The sequence below is a fragment of the Engraulis encrasicolus genome, chromosome 14 (genome assembly GCF_034702125.1).
Source record: "Engraulis encrasicolus isolate BLACKSEA-1 chromosome 14, IST_EnEncr_1.0, whole genome shotgun sequence".
In the NCBI taxonomy this organism is placed as follows: Eukaryota; Metazoa; Chordata; class Actinopteri; order Clupeiformes; family Engraulidae; genus Engraulis; species Engraulis encrasicolus.
In genome coordinates, this window is record NC_085870.1 from 5,937,189 (window position 1) to 5,951,081 (window position 13,893).

The 13,893-nt window shown below is 47.5% G+C and overlaps 1 protein-coding gene across 2 annotated transcripts in view; it reads left to right on the plus strand.

The window, feature by feature from the left end:
• The window catches only part of ephb2b (eph receptor B2b), a 343,815-nt gene that overhangs the window by 99,499 nt on the left and 230,423 nt on the right, over nt 1–13,893 (plus strand). For both annotated transcript variants that reach the window (XM_063214832.1, XM_063214833.1), the window contains exon 2: nt 2,391–2,470. In XM_063214832.1, the coding sequence (XP_063070902.1) occupies nt 2,391–2,470 (80 nt within the window). The remainder of the gene's footprint in view (nt 1–2,390; nt 2,471–13,893) is intronic.

Genomic DNA, 13,893 nt, shown 5'->3' on the forward strand with positions numbered 1-13,893 from the left:
AATGAGAGAGAGAGAGAGAGAGAGAGAGAGAGAGAGAGAGAGATAGAGCAAACGGGACAAAGAAAGAGAGGAGAGAAAGAAAGAAGGAGAGCAAAATATGTGTTTCCCTGCGGAGGTGTTTTGAGCTGACAGCCACGCAGGATGCGGCCAGGGCCGGATTAACGCACAGGCTAGATATGGCTGCAGCCTAGGGGCCCCCACCTACCAGGGGGCCCCCGTTTGGTAAAAAGTGAAAAATTGCAGAATTATGACAAGATACAATATTGAAAAAAATCGTTTGTCATGTTCAGTAGAGTTGGTAGACGTGTTATCCTTAATTCCTAGCACGTAATTATGTCACTGTCTATGTAAATTTGTCACAAAATTAGTTTTCTGGGGGGCCCCACTGCAACCATAGCCTAGGGGCCCCAGGCCTTCTTAATCCGGCCCTGGATGCGGCGTTGTCATCCCGCTGCTCCTCCGAGGGGCTTGAACGACAAACAGGAAATGTATTTTCTCTGACCCCAATTACCGGAGGTGTGCCTTTACACGGGCTAATCCGGCCCAGATAGACTAGAGTGTCTCTCTACTAGTGCCGCGGCCCTGGAGAGATCTCCCCCCCACCCCGCTTTCCTCTGTCAATGTAGCCTGAAGCATAAGGATGGAGAGTGGTGGTGTGTGTGGCGTGGGGTGGGGTGGCGTGTGTGTGTGTGTGTGTGTGTGTGTGTGTGTGTGTGTGTGTGTATGTGTGTGTGTGTGTGTGTGTGCGTGCGTGCGTGCGTGCGTGCGTGCGTGCGTGCGTGCGTGCGTGCGTGCGTGCGTGCGTGTGCGTGCGTGCGTGCGTGCGTGTGTGTGTCGAAGGGGTGTAGGCCGAGGTGCAAGGATGTTAGTGAGTGTGAGAAGGTGGAAGGTGGGTCAGAGGGGCCTCCCTTGGGCGAGTTTGTGTTGTAGCTGACCGTCAGCACATTAAGACTTGGTTGCTATAGAGAGGAAGGAGGGCTCGGGAGGCTGACCAACAGAGCAAGGCAAAGGCAAGGTTTTATCGGGCTTGACTGATCTCCACTGAGCCCTGGCAATCTGTTCCCCCTTCTTACATGGCTTTTGCCTTGCTCTGCCATGTTCAGTGGCCCCCTACCATTTCACCCCCTAGATGCGTACATGGCTCGATAGTGCAGCCCCTATACTGCTCTGGTGAACGCACGCAGGCACGCACGCACGCACGTACGCACGCACGCACGCACGCACGCACGCGCGCACGCACGCGCGCACGCACGCACGCACGCACACACACACACACACACACACACACTGACACACACTGCTCACACACAGGAGTCAAAAAGACTATGTCTGTCAGCGGTGGTGCCGCATGTAAACCACGCTCCCCTGCAAAGCTGGATGCTGGCGTTGATGACAAACATGGATCCTTCATGTTAAATGCATGGCCGCCATCGCCACTATTCTTAGACGTGCAGTCAGTGCATTAGGGGTGCAGTGCTGAGGCGGCGAAGGCTGCTGCTATGCTACATCCATTTTAACCTCTGGGATTGGAAGTGGCATGTCGGATGGTGTCTATTTTTGTCATTATTGTCTCCTGTTCCCCTGGGAGGGGAAGATGGAGTAGATTGGGGCGGGGGGGGGGGACGGGGGTAGTGGAAGACGTGTTTCATTGCTCTGTGGCAGTAGCGCCGAAGCCAAATTAGGGCTTTGTTTTACTACTGTGCCGTATGACTGAAATATCTGCTGACATATTGGGCGCTGCACGACGAGTGGTTTCAAAAATAGCACCGAATGGTTAAAAATTTAAGTACAGTAGGAATGTAGGAAATGTAAGACATTTTAATTGGATAAATCTTCTGTGTAATGTTATTCTTTTCTCTCTGAGGGCTTTTACCAAATCACAAACACAAATAGGGGATTTTCCCCCCTCCGCTATAAATACCATGCCATTATGCGGGAATAACTAGCTCGTTAATGCCAGAGCACAATAATCTGTGGCAATTTCGGGAATTTAGCCGTTAGCTGAGCTTTTTTCCATCTGAACTGACCTCGGGTGTTTGGTAAACAAAGTCAAACGGTGCAATTTCTGTCCTTATCGCTGATGGAGAAGTCTGAAAGTTGCTCGCGTCGCGACTTACCCCTAATCCGCCACTCAAGGGAGACCCTTTTATGCAAATAAACGGCTAAATACCATCTATTGCAATTAGCTTCCAAATGGCTGACTGAACTCCCCATTAGCTTGGTGCCAACAATAGTCCTGGGTGAGCCGTCCTAGCAGCTAGCTAGTGTGTTGCATGTGTGCTATGTTGCCTGTAATCTGCTCGTGCTCATTATCTTGACCTTGACTGATGTCCTCTCTCTCTCTCTCTCTCTCTCTCTCTCTCTCTCTATCTCGTTCTTCTTCTTCACAGAAACATTGATGGACTCCACCACGGCGACAGCTGAGCTGGGCTGGACCGTTTATCCCACGTCGGGGTCAAATGACAACAGCGTAAGTTGGAGGGGGAAAAAGAAACCTCCGTTAATCAATGTCTCCTTTTCTAGCCCCTGCCACCGGGCTGCCAACGCAGCGCTTTAAGCAGCTCCACCTCATACACTTTTCCACAGTATTAAGAAGAACACCGGGCACACTTAATCATGTCTACGTACCTCTCTTTTCTCTGTCTTTCTCTTTTTGTATCCCTCTCTCTCTGTTTTTTTCTTCACACACGTAGAGATAGTAACACCATCAGCCATGGTTACAACTCCATCTCTCCTGAATCGCTGCAATATAATTTAGTGAATTCCACGTGAAGAAGAGATCATTTTATTGCCATGTTATTTTTTTATGACCAACACTCCCTGTATGAAATATGGATTTCCTGGAAGGAGGGGAAAAAAAGTTTTAAAACTGGCTATCTATTTTTCACAGATAGGCAAATAAAACCCAAGTGTAATTGCTGTAAGCCCCTGCATGCATGCTCCACAGGCTTGTTGTGGAATACATTATCTTGCAGCCCCCGTGTGGGAAATAGGACTTTCCCTTTCCCCCCCTTCACTCCACTCCACTCCACTCCAGAGGTGCCAGGGCAGGGGGTGAGATTGTATTGGTATAACCGCCATATTCCCCCAGCCGGCGAACCTCCATTAACAAGCTGGAGCGACGGGGAGCACCTCTCATGGGTATAGGGGGACGGAGAATATGATCAGTTTATTTGATATTAAAACCCCCAGCGTGACTAAGCATAGAGTCGTCAGTTAATGCTTATGCAGACAGGTTTTACTCACCTCCGCCACTTTGGTTTTAACTCGCACAAGCCCAGTAATATATTTACTAAGTGGGATAGGTTTTTTTTTTTATCAGTTTCTGCCACTCAGCAAGCCAGACAGCTTTTAAGCAGAGAGCAGGATGGCTCTGTAAATTGTGGTCACTGATTCCCCCCCCCCCCGTGAACACACACAGGGGACAGACAGAGAAATATTATGAATATTCTCTCTGTATTTGTTGCTGTCTCTCCCCCCACCCCCCCCAGCAAACCAATTTGCTGAATTTTCCCGAGCCAAATGAGCTCCGTCTAAGTGCTCCTTTTTCTACTACTGTTTGTCCCAGAAAAGGTCCCTGGCGACGGAGCCCAATGGACTGTTGTCAGCTCGTTTAGTGGCCTCATCAGCCGTGGACATCTGGCAGCTCTCCTATATTGTGTGTGTGTGTGTGTGTGGAGGAAAAAAAGAATAAAGAATGATACTCTTACTCCAATGGAGAAATTGTGCCAGAATTGAGTTAGTGTCCCTTGCTTTTAAAAAATATGACTTGTTAGGTTGGATGCTTGCAGGCCGCTTGTTAGCTAGTCTGACAACATAAAGCTCCAAGTCTCCTTAATAAGACCGGGCTTTCTTTTCAAAATAAAGAACACAGTCTCCCTCTAGCTCTAGTCTTTTCTTGGGCATGCCATGCAGGACTGTCACCCTGGCAAGCCTCCTCTTTATTGTAGTAGTAGTAGTTGGTGTGTGTGTGTGTGTGTGTGTGTGTGTGTGTGTGTGTGTGTGTGTGTGTGTGTGTGTGTGTGTGTGTGTGTGTGTGTGTGTGTGTGTGTGTGTGTGTGTGTGTGTGTGTGCATGTGTGTGTGTGTGTGTGTGTGAAAGAGAGGGAGAGAGAGAGAGAGAGAGGGAGAGAGAGAGAACGAGAGAGAGCATGCGAGTGTGTGTGTGTGTGTTTGTGCATGCATGTGTGTGGGTGAGTGAATGCCTGTATGTTCATTGGTGTGCTAGCTTTTCTGCTGACCTACGGCTGCGTCTGAGCGCATTTGCATGCAAGGTATGAAGTCTTTATGGGGCGTCTGAAGTTGTTCAGTGTGAATTATTTCCGAGATGCTTGCCAGACAGTGTGCTGCTGCTCGTTGCCTCGTGGCCGCACGCGATGCCCTGGCCTGGCCCTGGCCGTGGCCGACCGTGCCAGGTCTTGAGCGAAACCACGGGCACGGGCCGCAGGGGCACTGACCCCCACCCCCCCACCCCCCACACACACCCCTCCACCTCCCTCTCTCTCTCCCCTGCTCGCTGCCGACCTCCCTCCCTCCCTCCCATCTCTCCCCACTCTCAAAGCGAAGAACCCTGGCTACTCCGGAGCAGGGTTGAGAAAAGAGAAGAGGAAAATATGTTGTTGAGTAATTTACTGGTGTATTTCTGAAAAACCACTCCCTATTTTATTCAATTATTTACGCTTCTGTGGTTGGTCTCGGAGCTGGTCTAAATTATACCATGCCGTGCAGGCAGGCGGTGGTGAAAAAAGAAAGAAGAAACGCCGACTTGAAAAAAAAAAAAAAACGTCGGAAAAGAGACGGAAAAGACAGGCCATCAAGAGGCTGTTTGTTCGACTTCAAAGTTTTCAGATACAATTTTCCTCCCAATCATCACTGTAAACCTGAGGGCAAGTGGTCCTCTTTCCTTGCTGATTGTAACAATCAATGGAGGAGAACAAAGACCTGTGGTGTCTCTCCTCTGACTGCTGCCTGCCTGCCCTCTGGAGCCAATCTCAGAGGAATGAGATTTGCTTGTCCTTTCTCTCTCTCTCTCTCTCTCTCTCTCTCTCTCTCTGTCTCTCTTTCTCTTCCGACAACAATGTTTAGAACGTTACGCGCACTTTGCATCACTTGCGCTTTCATCTTGACACACACGCACACACGCGCGCACACGCACAGGTCCGCACGCACACACACACACACAAACACACACATGCACACACACGCACGCACGCACGCACACACGCACGCACGCACGCACGCACACGCACACACACACACACACACACACACACACACACACACACACACACACACACACACACACACACACACACACAGATGCAAGACAAAGTTTGGCAAAAACAATGGCCCCAGCCAATTTAATTACCAGGCCTAAATAGCAACGTCAGAACTTCAGAAGGAAGTATTTGAAATGTATAAAGAAGCCAGACATCAAATGAAAATTGCACCCATCCCCGCAGACTGAAGGGCCTGTTTAGTCTTATCTATAAAACCCCAGTGTACATTAAGGCACAAGTATTTCTTTTTAAAAAAAGGCCCTGGTCATCGTAGGGAAAATGATTCGGTGCCCAGGAATGCTGTTTATACGTCCAAGTCACAGATGGTTCCTCACTAGTGTGTCTGCTACGGCACAGGAGAGAAAGATACAGAGAGAGAGAGAGAGAGAGAGAGAGAGAGAGAGAGAGAGAGAGAGAGAGAGAGAGAGAGAGAGAGAGACAGAGAGAGACATACAGACAGATGAGAGAGAGAGACAGAAAGAGAGAGACAGACAGACAGATGAGAGAGAGAGAGAGAGAGAGAGAGAGAGAGAGAGAGAGAGAGAGAGACAGAGAAAGAGAGAGAGAGAGAAAGAGAAAGAGAGAGCACCAGAGAATGACAGCACTACAGAAAGATGCAGGGAGAGCAAGTCAGAGGGGGGTGAAGAGAGAAAGACGGCCGCAGTGACTGGGCGAACGACTGAGTGAAGGAGACATAAAAGAAAAGTGAGAGAAAGAGTGAGAGAGCGAGTTACAAAGCCAAAATGACAGAGAAAAACTATTTGGGAGGAAAAAAAAGTGGGAGGGAAGGAGGCAGGCAGGCAGGCAATAGAGAGTGAGGCCTCCCATTTTTTTTTGTTCAGCACTCAGACTAGACATTGTATCAGATCCACTAGAATGTCCCCCCTCTCCCCCTGTAGCTCCAACAATGGACCGGCCGGGTGGGGGATGGATTTTACAGAGTTCTGCTTCTGTAGCCATCTGATTGGACACATTTTTTTTTGGTCATACTTTTCTTTTTGTCTACTTTTCCTTCCCTGTTCCTTTTTCCTTTTTTTCATGGTCATGCTGAGCCAGACCTTACTCAAATGCTTTTATTGGAAAAATGGGGACTGGAGACCGACCAGCCCCCCCCCCCACCACCAAGACACAACACATTTGAGAGACTGGGGGAGGGAGGGAGGGAGGGACAGAGGGGGGTGGGGGTAGGATGGGGGGAAATGGAAGGGGGAGGGATTTTGGGAGGACTGGAGTTTTTGGAAATGGCCGGGCCCCCCTACAGAAGTGGCTGACAGGTGTGGTAACAGGAGTCCCCAAACCTGTATGTGAGGGGCGCACTCGGTTATTGTCTTACACACACACACACACACACACACACACACACACACACACACACACACACACACACACACACACACACACACACACACACACACACACACACACACACACACACACACACACACACACACACACACACACACACACACACAGGCCTCTCCGAGGATTAACTGCCGGATCAGTGTCATTCAAAACACAGTGACCTTCCATGAGTACTCTGGCGTTTTTGTCATGACACCGGATAGCTTTTGTGAAATACAGCCAAAAACCTGTTACGCAATATATTAGCGGCAAAATGTCTGAAATGAAGTTGGGAACTTCCAATAAATAGCTCAGTCAACCCCTCATTGAGTCAAGGGCTCACTCACTCATTTGGAGGCGCTCTCTCTCTCTCTCTCTCTCTCTCTCTCTCTCTCTCTCTCTCTCCCCCTTACTCTGTCTCTGTCTCTCTCTCTCTCTCTCTCTCTCTCTCTCTCTCCCCTTACTCTCTCTCTCTCTATCTCTCTCTCTCTCTCTCTCTCTCTCCCTTACTCTCTCTCTCTCTCTCTCCCCCTTACTCTCTCTCTCTCTCTTATTCTCTCTCTCTCTGACTTTCTCTGTCTCTCTCTGTCTCTGTCTCTCTCTCTCTCTCTCTCTCTCTCTCTCATCCCCCCTCTCTCTCTCATTTTTCATTCATTTTTGATGTTTTCTGTTTCTTCTGTGAAGTGGAGCCAAGAGCACTCCCCCGCCTCAACGAACACTCATAGGAATAGCAACCCAACATTACAGAGATACAGCAAAGATTTACTGGCAGCGTTTTTTTTAAAATTTCATCACAGCCAGGTGTATGCATGCTTTATGTATCTCTGTTAGCTGTCATTATGACTGACCGCAATAACTGTTATCCGGCAGGCAGCTGTGCGGGCTTGCGTCAGCCTGCGGAGCGACTGCCTCCAGTGCTACTACGGTACGACACCATGTTATCATTAACGCAGTGTGTAATACTCGCCAAATCGCTTCGAGAATTTGACGGCTGCGCTGCGGGTGAGGAAGTTGTGGGGTTTTTAAAAATGCATTGTGCTTGTGATGCACACTAAAGTAATCCCGAATGCAAGAAAAGCCTGCTTTCATGCAGATAGGCTGATCTAGGCAGACATGTTCTGTATACAGTACAGTGCTTTACTCTGGGGCTGAAGTGACAGAAATATGAGCCCTTGACCCTAACCATCCCCTCTTTAAAATAAGGTTATTACTCCAGGGCTAGTTTATTTAGATGGATGTGCACTTGGGTGCTTAGCACTGCACAGTGTCACAGGCGTCGTCTTTTTCCACAAGGGGGTACCATGATGACAACCAGATATTTGTTCTTGACACTGCACTTCAGTGGCGTACAGTAGCTGTGCCTTAACTCTTTTATAAGGCTGAGATCGCCGGCAACACCATTCACTCTTTGCTGAAAAAGCTTAAAGGGACACTGTGCAGGATTTTTAGTTGTTTATTTCCAGAATCCATGCTACCCATTCACTAACGTTACCTTTTTCATGAATGGCCTACTTACCACCACCATCAAATTCAAAGTATTCATTATGACCGGAAACATTTTTATACATGAAAAGGGGTATCTTCTCCATGGTCCGCCATTTTGAATTCCCAGAAATAGCCATTTTTAGCTGCAAAAATGACTGTACTTGGGCCATACTAGAACATATTACTTTATTACTTAGTAAATTTAATGAAAAGATCAAATTTGGCAAAAGGCAACCCAGTTTCAATGAGCAGCATATTGCAGTACCTTTTTTGACCATTTTCTGCACTGTGTACCTTTAACAAAACATAACAACATTGCAATGACATTGCCAAGAATCTCAAGTAACCATTGAAGACATTTCATTAGACTTAGTTGAAGCTTTAACCCAAAGCGCCCTATAGTCATTAGGTACAGGGTATTGGTTACAGTATCCAGTGCGATCAGAGGTCAGGTGCCTTGCTCAAGAGCACTGAAGCCATGGACCAAGGTGGGAAGAGGTAGGATTCAAACTTGTAACCTTCTGAAAAAAAAGTCCAACTCCCTAACCACTGGACCACAGCCTCCCCACCACCTCTGCTCCTGCTCCTGAGTTTAACAGACAGTCACCAAGGCAGTCCCTGAGTCCCACAATGGCTGCATAAGAGAGGTGATAGGCCTATAAAAAAGATCATCAAAGCCGGCGAGTCCAAGAGATAGAGATATGAAAATGAATGGGCTGTTTTGCCAACAGAGTTCCCTGAAGGTTAACGGTTCTTCACGTCTTTCATCGGCTGCTATCATCTGCCATCTTGTGAACGGGCTGCTGTACAGCCAGCTATCGCTATGATCTTTAGCAACAACACTGCCAAATCGTTATGTTTTTTATGAGGATGGTGTGAGGAAACAGGAAAGCCATTTGTTTAGTGTTATGCAGATGCCAGCACTTGTGGTTGTCCTTCGGTGTGTAACCGTCTTCTTTCATCTTGTTTCACTCATTTTGTCCCTCAGGTCATACCATAAGCATGTACTGCATGCATGCATGAAGCTGTAGTTGACTATTATCTGCAGTGTTAGTATATGTGAATGTCAAAGCACTTGGGCTGGAACACTAATTAGGGAGGAAAATGCAGTAAAGCGCTTTGATGCGGACCTTGCTGACACCTTATATAAGATGTGCGATTCCCTGCAGCACGACTATCTTTTTTAAATTCTAGTTGAATTCTGCAAATTAGATAATTAATAGATTATTATTAGCACAGTTATGTAAGGCTCAACATCAAACATTGGCTTTGTCATGTGAAGTGACTGAGTTCATTTGCATTGTTACACAATATAGCTATGCTTTAATGTAGTGTGTGATGAGTACAGAAACATATGCCGAAGAGTTTTATGTCTTACTAAGTTTCATAATGGCTTCTAGTGTCTGTTTTTGTAACTTTGGTTTTGTTAAATGACAGTTGAATGACATGGCAATTTGCGAGCCAAGAACATCATTTCGTTTTCTTCCTTTTTTCGTCTCAGCAAGTCAGTCATTCATAGTCCCTCTGTGTGCTTTTTAGTGATGTAGAGTGCCCGAAATAGCTGCCCAAGATATTTCAAAATGGCGTCTTTATGCTTTTCATTTAGGATTTTACGACTGAAGTCTAGTGCCTCTTTTCGGTTTTTTTTCTCCCTTTTTTTCCCGCCTCCTCTGCTTTTCACTCAAGAGACGTTTTTTTTGTGACAGCTCTGCTGATCAGACTAAGAGAAGACGTGGGAAGTTCTAAAAGCACAGATGGCCATAGAGTTGGCCTGTCGGCATGAAGTATGCAACAGCAAAAAAACATGCAGTACCAGCGGTCTACGGCTTGCCCGGCCGCCCCACAGTTAATGTATAGTCTATTGACATGTATGGACTTTATTGTACAGCAAGGGGTAACCCTTAGCTTAGTTTGATTGTCAATTACATCGGGCTTATAAAACAGTACTTTACCATTTAGGGCCTTCTCATCAGGGAACTAAATCTTTTTGTGGTTGTGGACATTTTTTTTCTCTTCGGGGAAGTATAGAAAAATGACAGTCTAAGCCTGGCAGCGCTTTTCTATTGTCATGTTTCTGATTTATCCAAAGGGAAATATGCAAACCTGATCCACATGTAGATTCAGGGAGTGGGGTTAAGAAGGGAATAGGAAGCTTGTTTGTCTAACTTCACATGTTGTGCATTAACAGTGGACAGTGGTAATTGAAGCTGACTGCCTTAGACAGCTCAGTTTATGTGTCTCTGTCTGTCCTTTTCCCCCTCTCTCTCTCTCTCTCTCTCTCTCTCTCTCTCTCTCTCTCTCTCTCTCTCTCTCTCTCTCTCTCTCTCTCTCTCTCTCTCTCTCTCTCACACACACACACACACACACACACACACACACACACACACACACACACACACACACACACACGCACACACACTCACTCACTCACTCACTCACTCACTCACTCACTCACTCACTCACACATATCCCTTTCCTCCCTGTCTCACTCACTCACTCACTCACTCACTCACTCACTCACTCACTCACTCACTCACTCACTCACTCACTCACTCACTCACTCACTCACTCACTCACTCACTCACTCACTCACTCACTCACTCACTCACTCACTCACTCACTCACTCACTCACTCACTCACCCCACACTCACTCACTCACTCACTCACTCACTCACTCACTCACTCACTCACTCACTCACTCACTCACTCACTCACTCACCCCACTCACTCACTCACTCACTCACTCACTCACTCACTCACTCACTCACCCCACACTCACTCACTCACTCACTCACTCACTCACTCACTCACTCACTCACTCACTCACTCACTCACTCACTCACTCACTCACTCACTCACTCACTCACTCACTCACACACATATCCCTTTCCTCCCTGTCTCTCTCACTCACTCACTCACTCACTCACTCACTCACTCACTCACTCACTCACTCACTCACTCACTCACTCACTCACTCACTCACTCACTCACTCACTCACTCACTCACTCACCCCACACTAGCACTACACCCTTTCCTATCCCTACTCCCCAACACACACTCACTTTTCTTTTCATTTTTCCCTCAGTGGTCTGTCTTTCTCTCCTTGTCTGTCTCTCACCCCCTTGTAGCCCTTTCCTGGTGCTTTTGTCTTTCTAGTTGTCAGTGCTGAACAGTGTGTCCGCTGTTTGGTCCCCTCCCTGACTGTGTAACTCGGAGGGCACCGGTGTCGTTTGTCCCGCTGGTCCCCTCAGGACAAACCTGTCCACTGACAGATTTCCCACATCAACAAATTAGACCACTCTACCCTCAGGTCCCTCTTCAGTGTCAACACACTGTTCTTCATTCTTCTTCTTTTTCATCATCATCATCATCTACGTCATCATCATCATCATCATCATCATCATCATCATCATCATCATCATCTTCTTCTTCTTCTTCTTCTTCTTCTTCTTCTTCTTCTTCTTCTTCTTCTTCTTCTTCTTCTTCTTCTTCTTCTTCTTCTTCCTCTCCTCCTTCTTCTCACCACTTTTCTTTTCTCTCCTCTTGTTCTGCTTGGTTGTGTGAAATATTTATTTACTCCATGGCAGGAGGAAGGAGGGTGGGGTTTACGGAGGGAGAGAAAACCTTTTTTCCACCCATAGCGGCACGCTGTTTCTGCCTCCCTGAGTTGATCCCCTTAATGATGAGGTGTGGGAAGGCCAAATTTCAAGCCGTGAGCCATTAGTGCTCCTCCTGCTTATTCATCCGCTATGTGACAGACATGGGAAGTAAAGGGAGGAAGAGAGGAGGAGGAGGAGGAGGAGGAGGAGGAAGAGGAAGAGAGGAGGAGGAGGAAGAGGAGGAGGAGGAGGAGGAGGAGGAGGAGGAAGAGAGGAGGAGGAGGAGGAGGAGGAGGAGGAGGGCCACTGACAGCTTATGCTGGGCCCAGGACAAGGTCATCTGAAAGGGCCTCCCACCCAATACAGGCAATGTAATGACAAACCAATTCTGGGCCCCCTCTCTCTCTCACTGGGCCCCAGACAACAGACCCCTTTGTCCCCCACTCTGTCGGCTTACCTGGGCAGAGGAGGGTGGGCATTTCGAACTTTACAGTTCACCATACACCCCACGCTCCACTCCTCCTACACCCAAGCCTCCGCTGCCCTGTCTGCCTGAGTTACTTCCTCCAGGGACTGACAGATCATCAAGAAAAAAAGGTGCTGAAGCCTGGATAAAAAGTTGCACAGTTTATTATGAAGAACCTGACTGCTGGTGGTGGTGGTGGTGGTCAGGGCCGCTGAGAGCTTATGCTGGCCCCAGGACAAAGTCATCTGAAATTGCCCCCTACCCAATACATACATTGTAATGGGAACCCAATTCTGGGCTCCCTATCTCCCTGAGCCCAGGACAACATGCCCCTTTGTCCCCCCCTGTTGGTAGCCCTGGTGGTGGTGGTGGTGGTGGTGGGGCTGCTGCTGACTGAGAGTGGTGTTGGTTGGTGGTGGGAATTCAACTCTGAGGGGGAATTGCTGCCCTTCCAAACAAATGTGCACCCAGAAGGGAAGGAGGGATGGAATAAGAGAGCGAGAGAAAGCAAGAGAGAGAGAGAGAGAGGCCTTGGTCCATATTTCAGCGGTAACTGTAGTTTTCCGCTTGGCTGTACACTTCACTGAAAGAGAGCGATACACTGACAGCTAGACTTATGGATCTATGCAACTTTCTGCCTCCTTGGGTGGCGAGGCGCTTATTGATTCCGAACCTCATTCCCAGGGAGCATGGGATACTAGATTGTCCATCTCGGGAGCATCTGTCATGGGTGTGTGCAGTGGAATGGACTCTTTTTCTTGAACGCTGCCCAACCCTCTGCTTCCGCAGTTTTCTCTCTGTCTTCCTCTCTTCATGCTCGCTTACTCGTTTCGTTTCCTTCCCCCCTCTCTCTCTCTCTCTCTCTCTCTCTCTCTCTCTCTCTCTCTCTCTCTCTCTCTCTCTCTCTCCCTCTCTCTATCTCCCTCTCTCTCTCTCTCTCTCTCTCTCTCTCTCTCTTTCTCTTTTCCTCTCTCTCTCTTCCTATGGCAATATCACTCCCTATTTTTCTCCATTTCTGCCTCTCCTTCTCTGTCTCCGTCTCAAATTCAAAGTTTCCATATGAAAAAGACTGTGGAAACACTGGACTTTACATCAGTGCCAAAGCATAAACAAATACAAATGTTTCCCAAAGAAATGGAGATCTCTCACTTTAATCTATAAAATATACTGTGCATATACACAAATCCCTCTCTCCCCCCTAGTCTCAGTTCATACAGTACCTCTGTCTTTGCAGAGTTCAGAGTTCAGAGTTCAGAGTTCCGTTATACAGTATACTTCATTGAGTTTCCAACTGCGGCCTTATTAAACATAAAATTAATTACCTTTCTGAATGCCACGTCCATATTTCATCCTGCCGTTTAAGCGGGTCGGAGATGGCTCATGAATTGTTTATTTGCACACTTCATTATGCTTTCACAAACATGCTCGAACATAAACAATTATGAACCGAACGTGACCTTAGCAATGGGCTGATGCGCTTCAGGCTGCGAGCAGCAGATCATTGGAGGATAATTGTTGTATAGAACTCTATGTCCTCCGATGCATGTCAAGCATGCGTATCCTAATGCTTTCTAAATGCAAATGCTTTTCGCCATGATAAGAACTGTGCTATGTACCATTGTGAGTGGATAGCTGCAGTTTCGTTCAGAGCTCAGCTGATTACATCTAGTGCATTTCCGGACACATTATATTTTATTTATTTATTTATTTATTTTTAACGTA